This window comes from Equus przewalskii, chromosome 9 (genome assembly GCF_037783145.1).
Source record: "Equus przewalskii isolate Varuska chromosome 9, EquPr2, whole genome shotgun sequence".
NCBI lineage: Eukaryota > Metazoa > Chordata > Mammalia > Perissodactyla > Equidae > Equus > Equus przewalskii.
In genome coordinates this window covers 7,314,759-7,334,009 of record NC_091839.1, presented here as the reverse complement: position 1 = coordinate 7,334,009, position 19,251 = coordinate 7,314,759, and the positions used below count along the sequence as shown (strand labels likewise).

Below are 19,251 nucleotides of genomic sequence, written 5' to 3'. Positions count from 1 at the left end.
CAAACGTTAATCATTACTTTTCAGAAGAGAGTTTTAAACATTAAAGAAAAATGTTTAGATAGAAGATTCTTTTGTTTTTCAAAGCCTTTATTCAATAATTGTGTTAAACTTGCAACCAAAAGAAGAAGGGAATATTATAGCTAGTTTAGTTTGTATTGAAGAATGATTCATTGGTATTGAAGAATGATTGAAAGGCATAAAGTGTCATCATTGTGAGTAATATTAAAGAATAATAGCCATAGATACATGATCTGAGGGTGGAGTTTTTAGACTCTTGACATGAAAAGGTCACTTATCTGACATCTGTGTGGGCCCAGTCGATGTGTTGGTGTCTCTTCCTCTTCTTGTTAGGGTACCAGTCCTACTAGATTAGGGCCCTACACTTATGACCTCGTTTAACCTTAGTTACCTCTCTAAAGGCCCTGTCTCCAAATCAGTCACATTGGATAGAAGGGTTTCAACATGAGTTTGAGGAAGACACAATCCAGCCCATAACATTCTGCCTTCTGGCCCCCCAAAATTCATGTCCTTTTCACACACAAAATACATTCGCCCCATCCCATCAGCTCTAAGAATCTTAATCCATTCCAGCATCAACTCTATAACCTAAAATCCAAAGTCTTGTCTAAATATCATCTAAATCAGATATGGGTGAGACTGAGTTACCATTTATCCTGAGGCAAAATTCCTCTCTATCTGAGAATCTGTGAGACCAGACAAGCTCTGTGCTTCCAAAATACCACTGTGGGTCAGGCATAGGACGACCATTCCCATTCCAAAAGGGAGAAATCAGAACGAAGGAAGGAATGAGGGGTCCCCAGAAAGGCCAAAACCTAGCAAAGCAAGTTTCATCAAATCTTAAGGCTAAAGAACAATCCTCTTGAGCTGGATGCTCTGCCTGCTAGGCCCAGCAGTTCAGCCCCCACAGTCCCAGGCTGCGGCCCCACCCCTTCAGCTCTGTGCAGGCCCCACTCCTGAGGTACAGTTAGTCTGTGACAAAATTCCTACCAGCATTTTGCTCACGATGATAGATTTATTCTCTGAGATGATAGAAGCATTCTCTACAGCTCTTCTCTTTTCCGCTTGAGCCTTAAACCAGAATCACCCTTAACATCTATATTTCTACCAATGGTCCCTTCAAGGCAAACTAGGCTGTTTCTAGCATGCACCTCAAAACTCTCCTGGCCACTGTACATCACCCAGTTCCAAGGCCGTGTCCACATTTTTAGGTATTTGTTACATCAGCGCTCTGTTCTTGGTACCAAAGTCTGCATTAGTCTGCTCAGGCTGCTGTAACAAAATACCGTAGACTGAGGGGCTTAAACAAGAGAAATTTATTTTCTCACAGTTCTGGAAGCTGAGTCCAAGATTAAGGTGCTGGCTGGGTTGTTTTTGCTGAGACCTGTCTTCCGGACTTGTAGACAGCAAATCTAACAAGAATGCATCACTGAGGGTAGCCTGGGTGATCTAGTGGTTAAGTTGGGCGTGCTCCACCTTGGCAGCCCGGGTTCAGTTCCCAGGCGCAGACCTACACTGCTGGTCAGTGGCCATTGTGTGGTGGCAGCACACATACGAAATAGAGGAAGATTTGTGGCAGATGTTAGCTCAGGCTGAATCTTCCTCAAGCAAAAAGAGGAGGATTGGCCATGGATGTCAGCTCAGGACAAATATTCCTCAGAAAAAAAAATCATCACTGAGTACTTCTAATTCTTATCTCTATCAGAAAACAGTTGGGTATAGGGGCCAGCCTGGTGGCGCAGTGGTTAAGTGTACCCATTCTGCTTCTCGGCGGCCAGGGCTTCACTGGTTCCGATCCCGGTGTGGACAGGGCAACGCTTGGCACTCCATGCTGTGGTAGGAGTCCCACGTATAAAGTGGAGGAGGATGGGCATGGATGTTAACTCAGGGCCAGTCTTCCTCAGCAAAAAGAGGAGGATTGGCGGCAGTTAGCTCAGGGCTAATCTTCCTCAAAAAAAAAAAAAAAGAGAGAGATTGTGTAAATCTATGACCAACATAAAAAAATCCAATTGTATAAATCCTCTCTTTAACAAGTAAAAATGAGTGAGACAGCACCTCAGTGATTTTGTTTTAGTAATAAAAATCTCTTTTCAACAACAAAAAGAATTAAAGGATGAATCACATAATATCTAAGGCAACCTTTAAAATGAGAAAAATAATTTATAAATAGCTAAGAGCAGGAAATGGAATAATCAATACTGTTTGTGAATACAAAATAAGACAAGAAACGAGAGTAGAAGGAAAAGAGGACAGGTGAAAAATAAAAAAAAAAACTGTAAGGAGATAAATTTAAAACCTATTATATAATGACCATGTTAAATATAAATAGCCAAATTAAAAGACAAAAAATAGGCAATGAGATTTTAAAAACAAAATTTATAAATACTGCTTAAACAAAAACTACTTAAATAGTCCATTTAACCTAACAAACTTACTGGCTAAATGAATTCTGGAAAGTCCATATACTGGAATACTATGTACCTAGAAAATAAATATGAAGAGTGATGAAGGGGCCGGCCCAGTGGTGCAGCAGTTAAATTTACACGTTCGGCTTCTCGGTGGCCCGGGGTTCACCGGTTCAGATCCGGGTGCGGACATGGCACCGCTTGGCAAGCCATGCTGTGGTAGGTGTCCCACATATAAAGTAGAGGAAGATGGGCACGGATGTTAGCTCAGGGCCAGTCTTCCTCAGCAAAAAGAGGAGGACTGGCAGTAGTTAGCTCAGGGCTAATCTTCCTTAAAAGATAAAAAATAAAAAATAAAGAGTGGTGAAGCTATTTATGTACTGATATAAAAAATTCCAATAAGTTTACAATAATACTTAGCGTTTGGTAAGCCCGCAGTCAATGTTAGCTGTTATTATCCCACCAGAACATAAGCTACATGAATGTATGGAGCTTGTCTGTTTTGTTCACTGCTGATCCCCAGTGTCTAGAACAGTGCCTGGCATACGGTAGGTACTCAGGAAATATATTTTAATTTTTAATCATGGAAAATGTCAAACACACACAAAAGTAGAGCAAATAGGATAATGAACCCCCACCTCATTTCAATCACCCAGCCTCAGTAAACTTGCTTCGTCTACACTCTCACTCTCTTTTTCCCCCCTCAATGGATTATTTTTTAGATAAAATTGGTGTATAACATTATATAAGTTTCAGGTACACAATATTATAATTTGATATTTGCATACACTTCAAAGTGATCACCACCATAAGTCTGGTTACCATTCATCACCATACACTTGATCCCCCTCACCCGTTTTGCCCTCTCCCCACCCCCTTCCCCTCTGGTAAGTACCAATCTGTTCTCTGTATCCATGAGTTTGTTTTTGTTTTGTTTGTTTGTTTTGTTTTTTAGATTCCACATATAAGTGAGATCACGCAGTATTTGTCTTTCTCTGTGTGACTTATTTCACTAGCATAATATCCTCAAGGTCCATCCATGTTGTCACAAATAGGAAGATTTCCCTTTTTATGGCTGCATAGTATTCCATTATATGTATATATACCACATCTTCTTTATCTGTTCATCGATTGATGGACACTTAGGTTGTTTCCATATCTTGGCTATTGTAAACAATGCTGCGATGAACATAGGGGTGCAGATATCTTTTCAAATTAGTGTTTTCACATTCTTTGAATAAATACCCAGAGATAGAATATCTGGACCATATAGTAGTTTTATTTTTAATTTCTTGAGGAACTTCCATATTGTTTTCCATAGTGGCTGCATCAATTTATATTCCCACAAACAGTGTACAAGGGTTCCCTTTTCTCTACATCCTCTCCAATACTTGTTATTTCTTGTTTTGGGATTTTTTAAATAACAGGCAATCTAACAGGTGTGAGGTGATATCTTATGGTTTTGATTTGCATTTCCCTGATAAAGAATGATGTTGAACATCTTTTCCTGTGCCCATTGGCCATCTATATGTCTTCTTTGGAAAAATATCTATTCAGACACTTGGCCCATTTTTTTAACCAGGTTTTTTGCTCAATGGATTTTAAATCAAAGAAAGACATTGTGTCATTTCAACCATAAATACTTCAAATTTCATTTTAAGAGAGAACTCCATATCACACCTAAACAATTAACATTAATTTCTTAATACAGTAAAATATCCAGTCAGTGTTCACATTTCCCCATTGGGTCACACATATTTTTATATTTTTTGTTTATTCAAAACATATACATACTGTTTGTTCAAATCAGGATTAACAAACATTTTTGAATGAATTTGCTGATTTCAGGAACAAAGCATCCTTTTATGACTGGGGAAGGTGAGTATATTTTTGGGGTTTTGTTGATGCTGTTGTATTTGGGGTCTTGTTTTCTGTTTTTGTACATGCACAAAATTTCTCTGGAGGGATACAGAAGAAACAGATAACATAGAATGGTTCCCCTGGAGAGGAACTCAGAAGGTCCCAAGGGGGAAGAAGACTTTTCTCCCTGTTCACCCTTATGAATTTTAAACCACGTGAATTTATGATTTATTCAGCAACTGGGTGAATAAAAGTTAAAAGTTTTAAAAAGGAAGTCCTAAAACATCATAAACAGGACTAGAGTGTGGGAAGGTCCAAGTGGGAGGGGCCATTGTTCCGAGCCTGCCGCAAGGTGGCAGCAGAGTGACATAAAACTTGGTTCTGGCCCCTGGAAGGATGCCTGATGTCAGCCTCCCTCCCCACCTACGACAGGAAAATCCTGGTGGGTGCCTGTCGCCTCTACCCTAAGCTGCGTGACTGGGTGGGCTAAACCATCCCCAGATTCCTGACCCACAGGCACTGTGTGAGATTAATAATAAATAATGTTTATTTTTCTTTTAAGCTGCTATAGTTTAGGGTAATTTGTTACATGGCAGTAGATAACTAATACACTAGGCATCATACCATTCCACCAAAAAATACTTGAGTATGTATTTCTAAAATATATTCTTTTTTTAAAAACACAACCACAATAGCAATATCACATATAAAAATGTTTAATTATTTAATATAATCAAATATCCAAGAAGTCTAGTTAATAACACATGCTGAAGTATTTGGGGGAAGAATACTGATATCTGCAAGTTACTTTGAAATGGATCATAAATGATGTGGATTGATGGATCAATAGAGACAGAAATGGCTAGTTATGTGATAAAGCAAATGCAGCAAAATGTTTATTACAGAATCTAGGTAGTGGGTGTATGAGTGTTCATCATAAGACTCCTTCACCGTTTCTGTATCTTTGAAACTTTTCAAGATGAAATATTGAGGGAAAAGTCAACCTTGTTCAAATTTTCAATTGTCTCAAAAATGTCATCATTTTTCTTTGCCATTTGTTCATGTCAAGATTCAAACCAGGTCCCCATATTGGATTGGTTGCTATATAAGTTCTGTGTCCTTTAAAGCACAGTATTTTGGTGCCTTTTTGCTACAGCGATGAGTCTTCATGCAGCTAAGACAGGGCAGCGTGGCTTCCACGCCCAGCTGGCTCTTTATCCTGAGTGTGAGCCCTTCTGTCCTGCAAGTTGACAAACCATTCCTAACGGAGACCTGAGCGATGGCAGCAGTGGCTTCTTGATTCCACCTTTGCGACCCGAGGTCAGGGCTACAGGAGTGTGTCCTCAACGTCAGCCCTGCAGGAGCAGCTTCAGAGCAGCAGCTCTCCTAGTTTTCAGACGTTCTGAGAGTCGCTCCTGGAGGACTAGCCTAGAAGTGAGATGTGTGTCCCGTGCACTGACACAGGCCCACGGTCAGGAGGGCCGCCGGCTTGGGTTTAACGCTCTGCAGTTGCCTTCCTGAAATTCTTAATACTGTTCTCTTCGGGTGTGTGTTCAGTAAGAGAACTCTGGTGGGACAATGGAGCATGCACAGGGGCTTGGAGCCTGACTCACGGGCGTTCTCTCCTCCCACACTCTCCACCACCCTGAGACAGAGTCTTGGCTGCTTGTCCTTCTGCCTCCAGGGGGCCAAGGCACCGGCATAGGGAAGAACCAGGTCCAACACACATTCCCCCACGGTCTCTGAGGGCAGGATAGGTGGCAGCTCCCCACTCTGCAGTTGGCATGCCATAGCACATTCGGCATGTGACCCCACAGGGGGGAGCGTCACGCTCACCTTTGATCTGGGTCCCTAGGTCTTCCTGGCAGGGAAGTTGCATTACCCACGGGGAAGCAAGCCTGTGGGAAGTAGAGATGCCTGGTTCGACTTCACCTCCGGCCAGGGCACAAGTTGTCCAGTGGCTGGTGGGGAGAGGAGGGGAGCCCAGTAGTCAAAGGGCTGCATGTGTGGGCCCCAGGTGACTGTGTTTGTACTCACCCCAGGAGTATCTCTTGCTCTAGAGAGCACAGCGTTAAATAGCAAATTAAAAACACCCATGGCAGGTTGAGAGCAATCATGGAAGAAAGAAAAAAGCTTCACAATTTAGTACTGTTAATGGCACTTTCTCCTGCTGTTTGAACAAGGGGTCCCACATTTTCATTTTGCACAGGGCCCCATAAATGAGGCAGCAGTCCTGCCGAGAGGCCACTGTGCAGCCTCTCTGGGATCCAATCCCTCTATCAATTTCTATGTTCTTCCCTGAACATGGATGCTACAGATGTAGTTAACAGGCGACAGCTGGGTGAGCAGGTCTATGTGCGGCCACTCCCTGGGGATGCCCAGAAATATCCAGAGACGGCTAGAAGCTGGGAGAAGCACTGAGGTCCTACTTTATTAAGTGGGTGGGAGTGACCAAGTGAGAGCACATTTGGATTACATTATATTTTCTTCAACAACGAAGTCCACACGTGTGCCAGGTGCTGGGGATGCAATGGAGTCTGAAGTCGACAGACAGATAAACAGAGCAGGTGCACCGTTTCCGGGGTGAAGACCGGAGCGCAGAGGTGGGGGTGAGATCCGAGGAAGCAAGGCAGTAGCTGGGCAGCGGAGTCATTTTGTACCCACGTTTAACTTATAGAGTCAAACGTGAAACCGGCAGAGTTAGCCGTTGATGATTAAGTAGCTAGGAACTAAAGGTTTTTTTTCCTTTTTGCAATTACTGATTACGGCTTTTAGCTGTTTAACTCACCCACTGTTATCTGTGCTGCTTAGGTAATACGCTGACTCCCACTCGGCTCCTACAGAGAACATCTCCCTGGAGCCTGGGTCACCATGGTAATCGGTGTGTGAGCTGCTTTTCAGGAATTAGAACTCCTTGTCCGCTTCAGGCTGGTTGAGACCACCAACTCATCAACTGGGCATGCGCAGATGTCAGATAAGCCACGACGTCAAGAGGTTAAAAACTCCACCCTCAGATCATGCTGAGGCCGCCATTTTGTGAACATGCGTCCTGTGAAGAGGCATGGAGTCTGACTACGCTTGCGCAGACCATCAATTCACTCACCCCTCCTCACCTCCAATCACCTCTCCACATTTCAGACCACCTTGCCTCATCCCATAAATATCCCTGAATCCCTGTTTTCGGGGAAGCGAATTTGAGGCTCATGCTCTCGCTTCCTCGCGCGGCTGCCTTGTGAGTAAACTCCCTGCTGCCATCTCGTTGTCCTGATGTTTGGCTTTCCGGTTGGCAGGCGAAAACGAACCCGGCGCGGTAACAACTGTATGGATTCACAATAAACCGAAAGAGATTGTGAAAAATATTTAAACAAGGAAAATTACCCTGCCCTCCATTCCACTCAATAATTAAGCGGCATATGCCCCCAAGTGAGTATGAGATGGAGTGAAATCCATTACTCCCTGGGTTCCCATGTCTCACCTTGGATAAGTGTGAGTTGAGTGTATTTTCATACAACCCGGCCCCTAAACCCAAACCTAACACTGACGTTTAGCCAAAGCCACAGCAATCTGTTTCATCACCGGAGGACAAAGGATTGTACGCGACACAATGAAAGACGGCATTTTACTTTCCAATATGGTGTCATCTAAAGGTATTTTCAAAGAAAGTTTTAACTGTACACTATTTTCGCCTCAGCAACTGACTCTGGAGCTTAACCCCAGGAGGAGACCCCACTGTCCTGAAGGAGCCAATCAGTCCTCGCTCGGCCACACCCACTCCCACTGTTCCTGCTGCCCTGCAGTCCTGACATCCTCTTGGCCACTCAGGCATAGGCTGCCAGAGACCAAGGACATGGCCTAGCACAGAAAGATGGGCTGAACCAATCAGGTTCTCTTTCTCTCTCTTAGCATTTTGAACAAAAACTATCGAGAGGGTTGGTAAGTAATCTGTGATCATCTAAAATTTAAAGATCATGCCATAAGGGTCACTAAAGACATAATTGCAAGCCAGTGTTGTAGAGGAGAAGAAATTATGAATAAGCAGAATTTATTGGTTTCAGGATAGAAAGAAGCAGACAGTGTGGAATGTGGCTGAATCACATTGTTGGGTTTTTATTAGTCATCTTTTTTAATTGTGAATGTGCATGTGAGTTATAATGGATCAGAGACGGGTTTCTTATTAAGTACCTCGAAGTAGATAATAAGTGCATCAGTTCCCCTTTGCCTGAGTCCTTACTCTTAGGACAATGTGATGAGAGCCAGGTCAATTGTCCTGTGTGTTTAGCTGGACACCCCACAGGCAAGGTAGGAAGAAAGGCCATTTTTCTCCGCTTATAAAGGAGGAGGAGGCAGCTGTCCCCCTCCCTCCCGAATATAAGTATACTTATATCTCCTTACTCCAGCCCTTTGATGTATCAATAAAATCTCTTCAGGAGCCAAATGGCCTGAGGCTTCTTAGCTTTTATGACCTAGAGATGCCTCCAAGGTCTGGGACTTCATTGCTTTTAACAGGTAGATATTGTTCCAGACTTCCTGGCACCTTAGGGCTTAATCCAGGGACCTTGTCCAGGCTGTAACCATGGCCCTCTTGTTGAGATAAGAGAAGTTTTATTACCCTCTTGTGTCAGAGCAATCAACCAGATAATGCTACAGATCTATGCAGGGAGACCAGAAAAGAGACTAGTACATGAGCCAGGAGGGAGAAGACATGGCGGCCTGGATGGGGGAGAAGGTGCTGGCGGGGAGGAGGGGTCGATGGAACTGAGAGATCCAGGATTCCCTCTCGGGAATTAGGAATGGGGAGTAGGGAACAATGCTGAAGTTGGAAGCAGTTGCCACGCCAAGCTCTGTTGCATGAGTGGCAAATTTAAATGCCTACAAGGACCAGGCAAGGAATATGATTAAGTGAAATAGGTGTCAGACATTAGGGGTTGATGGGGACTTTGGTGAAGTGAAATGCATGTCCTTATGTCAATTAGCTTTTGCTGTATAACAAACTGCCCAAAACTTAATGGCTTCAAATAATCAGTATCTCTTGTTCCTTATGATTCTGTGGGTTGGCTGGGCAGTTCTGATCTGACTCGGCTGGGTGGTCTAGGATGCCCTCACTCAAGTCTAGTGGTCTCAGCTGGAGCAATGGGGAGTGCTCAGCCCAATGCCTCTCGTCACCCAGCAGGCTAACCTGTTAGTGTGAAAACGGCTAATGTGCTGTTGCTCTTGGCCAAAGCAAGTCATGTGGCCAAGCTCAGACTGAAGGAGCGGCAAATTGGAATGAGCTGAAGAATCATATTGCAAAGAGGCACAGGGGCCAGCTTTCCAATGTGCCACCCCTCATTTAAAAGGGCGGTTGCTCTGAAGCCTCAGCTGATTGTTGCCCTGTAGGAATGCAGGTCCAGGGTTTATTATTTTTATATAGCTATTTGATATGTGGCCAACAGGCTGCTAGAAAGGTTGGTTCTAATTTACACTCCTCCCAGCCATGTAGAATAACACTCATTTCCGTACCTTCAAATAGCCAGGCAGTTAAATTAACGATGTAGTCTAGTTAATAAACTATTTAGCGGAAGTATACTTATATCTGCAATTTACTTTAAAATGTGTAAAAAATAATATCCTGGAGAATGACTGTGGGCTATTGTAAACTTAATTGGGTGGTTCCTCCAACTGAAGCTGCTGTCCCAGATGTAATATCTTTGCTGGAACAAATCAACAGGCTCTGGTACTTGAGATGCAGCTATTGACCTGGTCAATGCCTTTCTCTCCACACCAGTTTTCAAGGACTATCATAAGAAGTTTGCTTTTAACTGCCAGCCCCAGCAGTATACCTTTCAGTGGTGCCTTGAGGCCACGTGAATTCGCCTGCTCTTTGCCGTAATGCTGCACCAAGATCTTGATCATCTTGGGGCCAGCCCGGTGGCATAGTGGTTAAGTTTGTGCACTCTGCTTCGGTTACCCAGGGTTTGCAGGTTCAGATCCTGGGCACGGACCTAGCACCGCTTGTCAAGCCACGCTGTGGCAGCATCCACATAAAGTAGAGGAAGACTGGCACAGATGTTGGCTCAGCAACAATCTTCCTCACAATAAAAAAAAAAATCTTGATCATCTTGACATTCCACCAACCATCAGACTGGTCCACTATAAGAATGACATTATGCTGATTGCTCCTGAAAGTAGCAAGTACTTTAAATGCTTTCGTAAGGCATATATGAACGAGAGGATGGGAGAAAAACCATCAGAATTCAAGGACCCCCCCTCCCCCAGCTTCAGTGAAGCCTTGGGGGTTCAGTGGTCTGGAGCATGTAAAGCCAACCTTTTTAAGGTGAAAGACAAATTACTGCGACCCACACCACCTCCCACAAAGAAAGAAGCACCACGCTTGGTGGGGGTTTTTGGATTTTGGAGGCAACATATACCCTATTTGAGCGTGCTACTTTGACCCATCTTCAGAGTCACCACAGGGCTGCCCTCTTTGAGTGAGGACCAGAACAATACGAGGCTATACAGTAAGCTCAGGCTGTAGCACAAGCTGTCCTACCTAGGTCAGACTCCTACACTAACTCCTGTTGCATTGCCGCCTCTCTGAATCCAAGCCTGTTGTCCTCCAGTGTGTTCCTTATGACCAACCAACTGAGGAAGAGCAAACTTGAGCCTGGTTTACAGACTCTGCACAATATGCTGGTCCCACCCAAAAGTGGACAGCGACAGCTTTACAGCCTCGCTCAGGGGTGAACCTGAAGGACAGTGGTCAAAACTTCAAGCAGTACATTTAGTTTTCCACTCTGTGTGGAGTGAGAGGTGGCCATGGATCTATACAAATTTATGGGCAGTAACTAATGGTTTGGGTGGATGGTGAAGGACTTGGAAGGAACAAGGTTGAAAGATTAGTGACAAGGAAGTTTGGGGAGTAAGCATGTGGATGGACTTCTCAGAATATGCATAGACTGTGAAGATATTTGTGTCCCATGTGAATTCCCCCCAAAGGGCAGCCACTGGTTCTTAATAATCAAGTAGACAAAATGACATTTCTGGGGATGTCATTCAGCCTCTTGCCCCAGCTACCCCAGTACTTGCTCAGTGGGTCCCCAAACAAAGTGACCATGGTGGCAGGGATGGAAGCAATGCATCGGCTCAACAATGTGGACATTCCCTTTACCAAGGCTGACCTGGCTACTGTTAAAGAAAAAATTATTCTGGGATACAGAGCCAAGGAGCAGGGGGGATGTTCGTTGGATGGAAAATTACTAAGAGGGTAGGGTAATTCTTTGCTAAACTGACCTAAAAGGAGTCTTCCTGAAGGCAGGCCAGCGTGATCTCAGATATTACCTGGAGGATTGTGGGAGGATGAGAAATTTGGTCAGATGTTGAGGGTGACTAGATATCGAGGGTGGGACATTCTGGCTGAAGTGACTTAGCAGATTCTCACTGAAACTAGACTCTATCAGGACATAGACAGAAGTCCAAGGTCAGGCCTGGTCAAGCAGAAGGCTCAGAGGAGCCTGACTAAAGTTTGGTCAAGAAGAGAATTTTTGTCACTACCACTGTTGAGTGCCTAATCTGCCAGCAGTAGAGACCAATGTTGAGTCCCAAATGGGACCATTTCCTGGAGAATCAGCCTGCTACGTGGTGGCAAGTCAGTACCATTGGACCTCTTCCATCATGAAGGGGACAAAGATTTGTCCTCACTGGAATCAGATATTCCGGATACGGACTTGCTTCCCTGCCTCTAATGCTTTGTTATCATCACTATCTATGGACTCAAAGAATGCTGGCCCGTGATCAAGGTATTCCACACGGCATTGTGTCAGATCAACAAACTCATTTCAAAGTGAAGGAAGTGTAGCAATAGGCTCACGCCCATGGAATAAACTGGTCTTACCATATAGCCCATCGCCCAGAAGCAACGGGCCTAAGTGAAAGGCAGAATGCCTTCCTAATCACTCAGTTACAGCGCCAACTGGGAAACGACCCCCGGAAAGGATGGGATTCTGTCTTACAGGATGCGCTCTATGCTTTGAACCAGAGACCACCGTATGGTACTGTTTCCCCCAGAGCCAGAATTTACAGGTCTGGGAATAAAGGAGGAAGAGTGGGAATGGCTCCCTCACTATTATACCCAATAACTCACTTGAAGAATGCTTGCTTCTCTCCTCGACAACTTTGAGGTTGGAGGCTGTAGAGATCTTAGTCCCCATGGGGAGGAATGCTTCCACTGAGGGGGACAACGGATCCCCTGAGTTGAGAGATAAGACTCCCATCCGGACATTTTAGGACCTTATTCCACTGAACCAACAAGCAAAAAGGGGGGCGGGCTAATCTATTGGCTGAAGCAACTGATCCAAATTACCCAGGAGAAATTGGGTTACTTCTACACGACGAAGGCAAGGAAGACTTTGGAACCCAGAGGACTCTCTGGGTACTTCCATGCCCAATAGTAAAGGTTAGTGTAAAACTACAATTGAAAAAAAGCAGGATGCTTGAGGGCTCGAATCCTTTGGGAATGAAGGTTTGGGTCAACTCGACCAGGTACAGAACCCAGAGCAGTTGAGGTTGTGGCTGAGGCCACTGGAACTATGGAAGGGGTAATTAAAGAAGGAAGCAGCAGTTGGCGCCAGCCCGGTGGCGCATCGGTTAAGTATGCACGTTCTGCTTCAGCGGCCCGGGGTTTGCCAGTTCGGATCCTGGGTGCAGCCATGGCACTGCTTGGCAAAAGCCATGCTGTAGTAGGCATCCCACATATAAAGTAGAGGAAGATGGGCATGGATGTCGGCTCAGGGCCAGCCTTCTTCAGCAAAAAGAGGAGGATTGGCCATGGATGTTAGCTCAGGACTAATCTTCCTCAACAAACAAAAAGAAATAAAATAAAAGACAAAGTATTAAAAAAAAAAAAAGGAAGCAGCAGACATCACTTATGACCTCCTGACCAATTACAGAAAGGGGGACTTATTTCCTCTACTTGTTACATGCAGGTGTTTCTATGTATAAACTAACCATTCTCTTCTTTCTCCTCTTTTTTTTTCAATTTTACACAGGAGTTATTATCAGAGGCTAACTTTACAATGCAGTCTGTAGGTACAGAATAGTCAGTGAGACTGTGACTGAATCTGAGGCGTCATTAATACAGCCTGTGGTGGGGTGTGACTGCTGGGACCGTGGGTCTTCTCTGGGGCACAGTAAAACTTCTTCACGGGTAAGAAGGATAGGGAAACATACAGAGTTGTTTCATTGTTGTTAGGGAGTTCAAGCGTGTGTAGACGGGTGCGTATGAAAGCTGAGTAGCCAAAGAGGTAGACGGTGTCAGCTATCTGCTACCTCTCAGCTCTGAACGCACCCTTCAATACATGCTCTGTGATAAACCACAGAATTCCCAAGCTTTTCTCCTCTAAAAACAGCACACTGTCAAGCTTTCTCAGTAGAGGGTACTGGAGGGACACTGCAGGACGCAGAGGCTTCCGGCAATTTCCAGCGCAGGCAGGGGCACAGTCCGGGTTGGTCGGTGGCATGGGTGTGAGGACTTCCCACAGAACCTGCCCCAACCTCAGCCTGGCAATCATCTTCCCACAGCTGCCTACCCAGACTCCCTCAGAAGCCCCCTCACATCCTGCATGCAGCCACCTGCTGAATTCCCTTGGCAAGCCCTCTGTGGCCTGCCCCTAGCCTCCTGTGGTCCAGAGGGTCATACACCATGCAGTCATTCCTCCTGCAGATGGTGCCCCACCCCCATGACCGTCGTGCCCTGCAGGCCTCTGTCCCTGCCAGCACCGGACTCCCACCGCAGACCCACTCCCCTGGCTGCCGATTGCTGCTCCCCTGCCTGCTCTCCAGGAGCTTGCCTATCCGTCCAGCAACTCCAGGCCACATCCAGCCTGGCTAAACCAGCGAACTTCACTGCTACCCAGTGACCAAACTGTTACAAAACCAAAGTGGGTCCGCCTCTTGGTGACCTGAAAATCAGAGCCTCCACCAGAAGGACTTGTCACACAAAGTAAAGTTTATTTGCTGTAAATAACGAGCCCACAGGGAAATTATTTCCCAAAGCCATGGCTCCCTGAGCACGGGACAGCGGGGGCATTTATTTCGGATGGGGAATGACTATTCAAAAGGGAGAGGTGGGCATTCCTTTGCACAGGCTCAGTCGGAAAACATGCTTCCACGTACATGACGTGTTACGGTAATAAGGTTTACTCTTAGGCACTTTTCGGCCCATCTGTGCACGGTGTTGCTCTTGCCCTGGGGTTTGGACACGTTCAGGGTGGTTGGTAATTGCATCTCTTAACATAACAAAAAAGAAAAAACAATTTGGAAAAACAGCTAAATGCTTCCAAAACTTCTCTTGAGTTTCTCTGGGCAATTTGTCAGTGACAAAACCACATCTTCTCCAACAAGGTCTAAACTCCTGCACATTTCTCCTTCCTTGGGTACCTTCTTTCAACGTAAGGTACCATATAGAGTTACTCCTTTATCACAGTTAATCATTCTTTATATTGAACTTCCCTGTTTAACCTAGTGAGGGATTTCTATTTCCTGATTGGTCCCAGACTGCCACAGCGGGTGTACCATTCTGCGTTTTCACCAGCAATGTATGAGAGTTACAATTGTCCCACATCCTCACCAGCATTTGGTATGGTCAGTCTTTTTAATTTTGGCCATCTATTAGGCATGTAGTGATGTTTCATTGTGGTTTTAATTTGCATTTCTCTGATGACAATTGCTAGTATGGTATTGATCATCTTAAAATGTGGGTAAGCATTGTCTCAACTTGGGAAATTTTTGAATTGATTAATAAAATTTAAGTATAGAAATATTAAGTAAAATTAAGTAAAGAAATACTTCAGATGGTGAAAACCATGGTATTAACTTTTTTTGTATTGGGGAATCTGAATATTTAATATTTTAAATATTCATAATATCTAAGATAAATTGGCCTGTTCAAATAACAGGTCAATCTTGTAATTTTGATTTAAAATGTGGAATTCAGTTAATGACTAAGACTTACTTTTAGCTGAAATATTACTGTTTATGTACACTATTGGAACAATTAATCAAATATAAGTTTTGCCACATTTATAAATTTGTAATTTTAGATATGTGAAATGTGAAACAAAATGAAGTCATTTATGTCTAAGGGCATTAAAATGGAGCCAGAGGGCTGGCCAGGTGGTGTAGTGGTTAAGTTTGAGCACTTTGCTTAGCAGCCTGGGGTTCACCGGTTTGGATCCTGGGTGTGGACCTAGCACCGGTCGTCAAGCCATGCTGTGGCAGGGCCCCACATAAAATATAGAGGAAGGTTGGCACAGATGTTAGCTACAGTCTTCCTCACCCAAAAAAAAAAGGGGGGGAGCCAGGAAGCCATTAAGAAAATGGGTCTCATGCACGTCCTCATCCAGGAGAACATGACCTTTTGAACTGAGTAATGCTGCAAGAATCCTGCAGCTTCTCACAGTGACAGGCGTTTGCCTTCCTCTAGCAGCCAGAGCAAGCAGTTACGTTTAGCCAAAATTAGCTTTCTGAGCTAACCCCAATGAACATTCTCCATAACGCAAGCCTCTCTTCTTTGTCTATAAAAGCCCCTGACTTTTGCTCCCTAGTGGGACACTATTTGGGTTGCTACCTGGATCTGGGCTCCCCAGTTGCAATTCTTTGATCCGAAATGCCTCTCTGCCTGTCATTTTGGCTCCTTATTTTCAGGTTAACAGATTCATAAAACTTATGTCAAGTACTGAGGAAAGATGTCTCTGTTAACTTAGCCTACTGTGGCTCTTAAACGGAAAAATCTAACATATGAAATTTACAAGCATAGTTTGAAACTATTAAGGGAATTTAATTGTTATAAGAGCCCCTTTTAAAGGAGATTGTTAAAACCTTTTAGGGGCTGCCCCGTGGCCAAGTGGTTAAGTTTGCGTGCTCTGCTTCTGTGGCCCAGGGTTTCGCCAGGACCTGGTTTGGGTCCTGGGTGCAGCCCTAGCACCACTCATCAAGCCATGCTGAGCCGGGGTCCCGCACGGTAGAAGTGGAAGGACCTACAACTAGAATACACAACTATGTACTGGGGGGCTCTGGGGAGAAGAAGAAAAGAAAAAAAAACTGTTCTAAAACCTTTAAGACTAGGATCATCACCAGTGGCTAAAACCATCAGGGCAACTGTGCTCAACCCTGGCTGCACATTAGAATCAGACAGAATTTGGGGCCGTCCCCATGACTGAGTCTTCATGGAAGGAAGGCCCCACGCTATAGTCTTCAAACTTGGCTTATAATAAACTCACCCCAATTTTGATTTATAGATTGATTAGGGCTTATTTGCATCGACAATATAAAAATATTTGATATATGAATCTTACCGCTAGAAAATAGTAAAAATAACGGCTCTTATTTGTTTCTGTGCAATAGTTATTGGCACGGTTATGCAATAACTGTACAGCAGTTATATGCAATAACCGTGCATAGTTATTACCTCAGTTATGTTCTCAGATGAGCTCATTAAATGCTCTCAGCAAACCTTTGAGGAAGATCCTCACTTACCCCCAGGTTACAGATACGGGAACTAAGGCTCAGAGGTGCAATCAGTCGATGTAGATAGAACAAGGAGTTCGAACCCCCGTTTGTCTGAGCTCTCTCGCGTTCTCCAATACCCACGCGGGTAGGGACAGGTACGGGGCACCGTGGTGGGGGAGGAGTTGCACTTGTCCCACGAGGCTATCTCCGCAGAAACAAACCAAAAATGTATCCCCTGGTACCGCTTTCCTCTCCACTCGGACCAATAGAAATTCCGAGGATTAGCACATGGGTGCTCCAACCGTTTGGCGCGGGGGAGGGGTCGGAGCATCTTCTCCGGGAGCCTATTGGACGAACCCGAATCTGGTCGCCGGATTTGTCCGGCTTCCCACCCCGGGCCGGGGACAGGGCTGCGGTGCGGCGCGCCGGGGGCGTGGCCTGGGATTCCCCGGGAGGGGAGGACACTGTATGTCCTTGGGTGGAGAGGGGAGGTGACTCCGGCCGAAGAGGAGGACGCAGAATGAGGGCCCTGCGGGTGAGGGTCCCCATGGGTCGGGCCGGGGCCCCCAATTTGGAAGCCCTCGCCGCAATACGAGACTCCCTAAACGTCTCGGAATCTGGGGCCTTGGAACGCGAGCCCCCTGAAGGATTCGGGACTCCCTCTCAAACGGCCTGGGACCCCGAACCCTCACCTCCCAATGCAATAGTTTCTGAGACCGCCGGGGACACCTAACATGGCCCAAAGCCCCGGGTTTGAACTTCTTCCCTTCATCCTGGGCTCCCTTAACACCTTGGGACCTAGGAACTGGCAACTTTACACCCCTTCCCGTCCCCCGGACTTCTTTGGCAGCCCGTAAACCCCATTAGGTACCCCGGGTCCAGTCCCGACTTGACTGGGACCTGAGCTTCTCCCATTAATCCAGGAAACCCTCCCCGCAAAAGCATCTCGGGACTTGGACCCGCAGATCATGAATCTCCCTTCTGGCTCCGCTCCCCTTCCAGGACCCTCTAAACTGCCTGGCAACCTCCATGCTAGACCCTCTAGGCGCGAGTCCCCTTCTTCTGGGCCTTTCTTGACAGGATCCCCTCCCCCACTCGTGCTGGCAGTTCGGATCTTGGCTTTGAGACACTCACTGCCCGGGAATAGGACCGTCCCCACGTCCGGGCCCCAGAGAGCCCGCCCCCCGCCTCCCGCCCCCAGCAGGACCCACTTCGGGACGCCTCTCTGGCTGCCTCCAATCCCCCCGACCCGCTCTCTCCAGGTCTCCCCGGCGCTGGTCCGCTCCTTCAGCTCAACCGCCCGGAACCGCTTCGAGAACCGAGTGGCCGAGAAACAGAAACTCTTCCAGGTGGGCGGGGGCGGGGCGGGGCGAGGGGAAGACCCGGGCCGAGGCGGGGGAGGCGGGGGCAGTCTACGGAGCAGCCGGCGCCCGCTTCTCATCGGACGACCCCAACTGCAGGCGGACAATGACCTCCCGGTGCACTTGAAGGGCGGGGCAACCGATAACATCCTGTACCGAGTGACCATGGGGCTGTGTCTGGGCGGTGAGTGCGGGACCGGCGCGGCCTGAGCCCGAGGCGGGCGGGTCGAGCTGGAGTGCAGGGGCGGTTCCGGGCTGCGGTTTGGAGAGAGGCCTGCCCGGCATCTGGGCTGGCGCTTAGGGAGGGGCTTGGGTTCTGAGGGGCCAGGTTTGGGGATGGTACTGGAGTCCGGGCAGGCATATAGGGAGGGAGCACCCTAGGGCCTAGGCCCCCCCGTCCCAGGATGGGATCTGGGACCCAGGCGGGAGGTGGGGAGAAAGCTGGAAGCCTGGTCTGGATCAAGGCCTGGAGATCTCCCCTCACCTGAAGTGCAGTTTGGGGAAGGAGCTGGAGCCTGAACTGGGGCTGGGATCCAGGCTGGTGACCGGGGAGTCCGCAGAGGGGTTTAAAAGCCCCAGATGGGGTTCAGGGAGGCTAGTGTCATTCTGTATCCCCCACTCTCCCTCCTAGGCACCGCCTACAGCCTGTACTGCCTTGGCTGGGCCTCCTTCCCCCACAAGAAATGAGACCAAGAAGCCTACAGGACCTGAAACAGTATCAATAAACGTGTTGCTTCTTGGGGAACCCGGCCCAGCTCTGACCTCTGTGTGTGTGCACCTGTGTGTGTCCATGCCCACCCCCCAGCCTGTCTTCCTATTAACAAGGGATCTCTGCCCCATGGACAGCCCATCACCCCAGGCCCTGAGTCCCACATGCTAGGCCAGGGCTATTCCTATGTCACTGCTTCTCAGCCCTCCAAGAGGGGTTGGGGAGCCCCAAATGGCCCCCCCGGGCGGTAACTTTGAATGGGACAGGGGCTCCATAGCATAGGATGGCAGCCCCTCTCCTTGCAGAGGCCCGAGGGTGGGAAGGAAGATGCTGAGAGGCACAGGAGGACAGACTCACTGGAGCCCACAAGCCAAGAGGGGGGCAAACATGGCCTTGGGGAACAGAGCCAGGGGTG

General features: G+C 46.7%; 1 protein-coding gene and 1 long non-coding RNA gene across 2 annotated transcripts; one reads left to right on the top strand and one right to left on the bottom strand.

The window, feature by feature from the left end:
- Positions 1-4,983: 4,983 nt before the first annotated feature.
- Positions 4,984-17,054, bottom strand: LOC139073476 (uncharacterized). The gene is made up of 2 exons (XR_011522254.1): positions 16,794-17,054; positions 4,984-7,600 (listed from the first exon to the last, which is right to left on the bottom strand). It is a non-coding gene; the product is annotated as an uncharacterized lncRNA (long non-coding RNA).
- Positions 16,920-18,872, top strand: COX7A1 (cytochrome c oxidase subunit 7A1). Its single transcript, XM_070557631.1, has 4 exons — positions 16,920-17,301; positions 18,029-18,115; positions 18,227-18,311; positions 18,759-18,872. Exons 1-4 carry the CDS (start codon positions 16,993-16,995, stop codon positions 18,812-18,814), a joined length of 537 nt encoding a protein of 178 aa, XP_070413732.1. The 5' UTR covers positions 16,920-16,992; the 3' UTR covers positions 18,815-18,872.
- The last annotated feature ends 379 nt before the right edge of the window (positions 18,873-19,251 follow it).

What these genes read in the sequence shown, in the direction of transcription:
- COX7A1 (XM_070557631.1), top strand. Translation starts at nt 16,993, where the DNA reads ATGTATCCCCTGGTACCGCTTTCCTCTCCACTCGGACCAATAGAAATT. An exon ending in AGAAACAGAAACTCTTCCAG is followed by an intron (nt 18,116 to 18,226) that starts GTGGGCGGGGGC and finishes CCCCAACTGCAG; the next exon opens with GCGGACAATGACCTCCCGGT. An exon ending in CATGGGGCTGTGTCTGGGCG is followed by an intron (nt 18,312 to 18,758) that starts GTGAGTGCGGGA and finishes TCTCCCTCCTAG; the next exon opens with GCACCGCCTACAGCCTGTAC.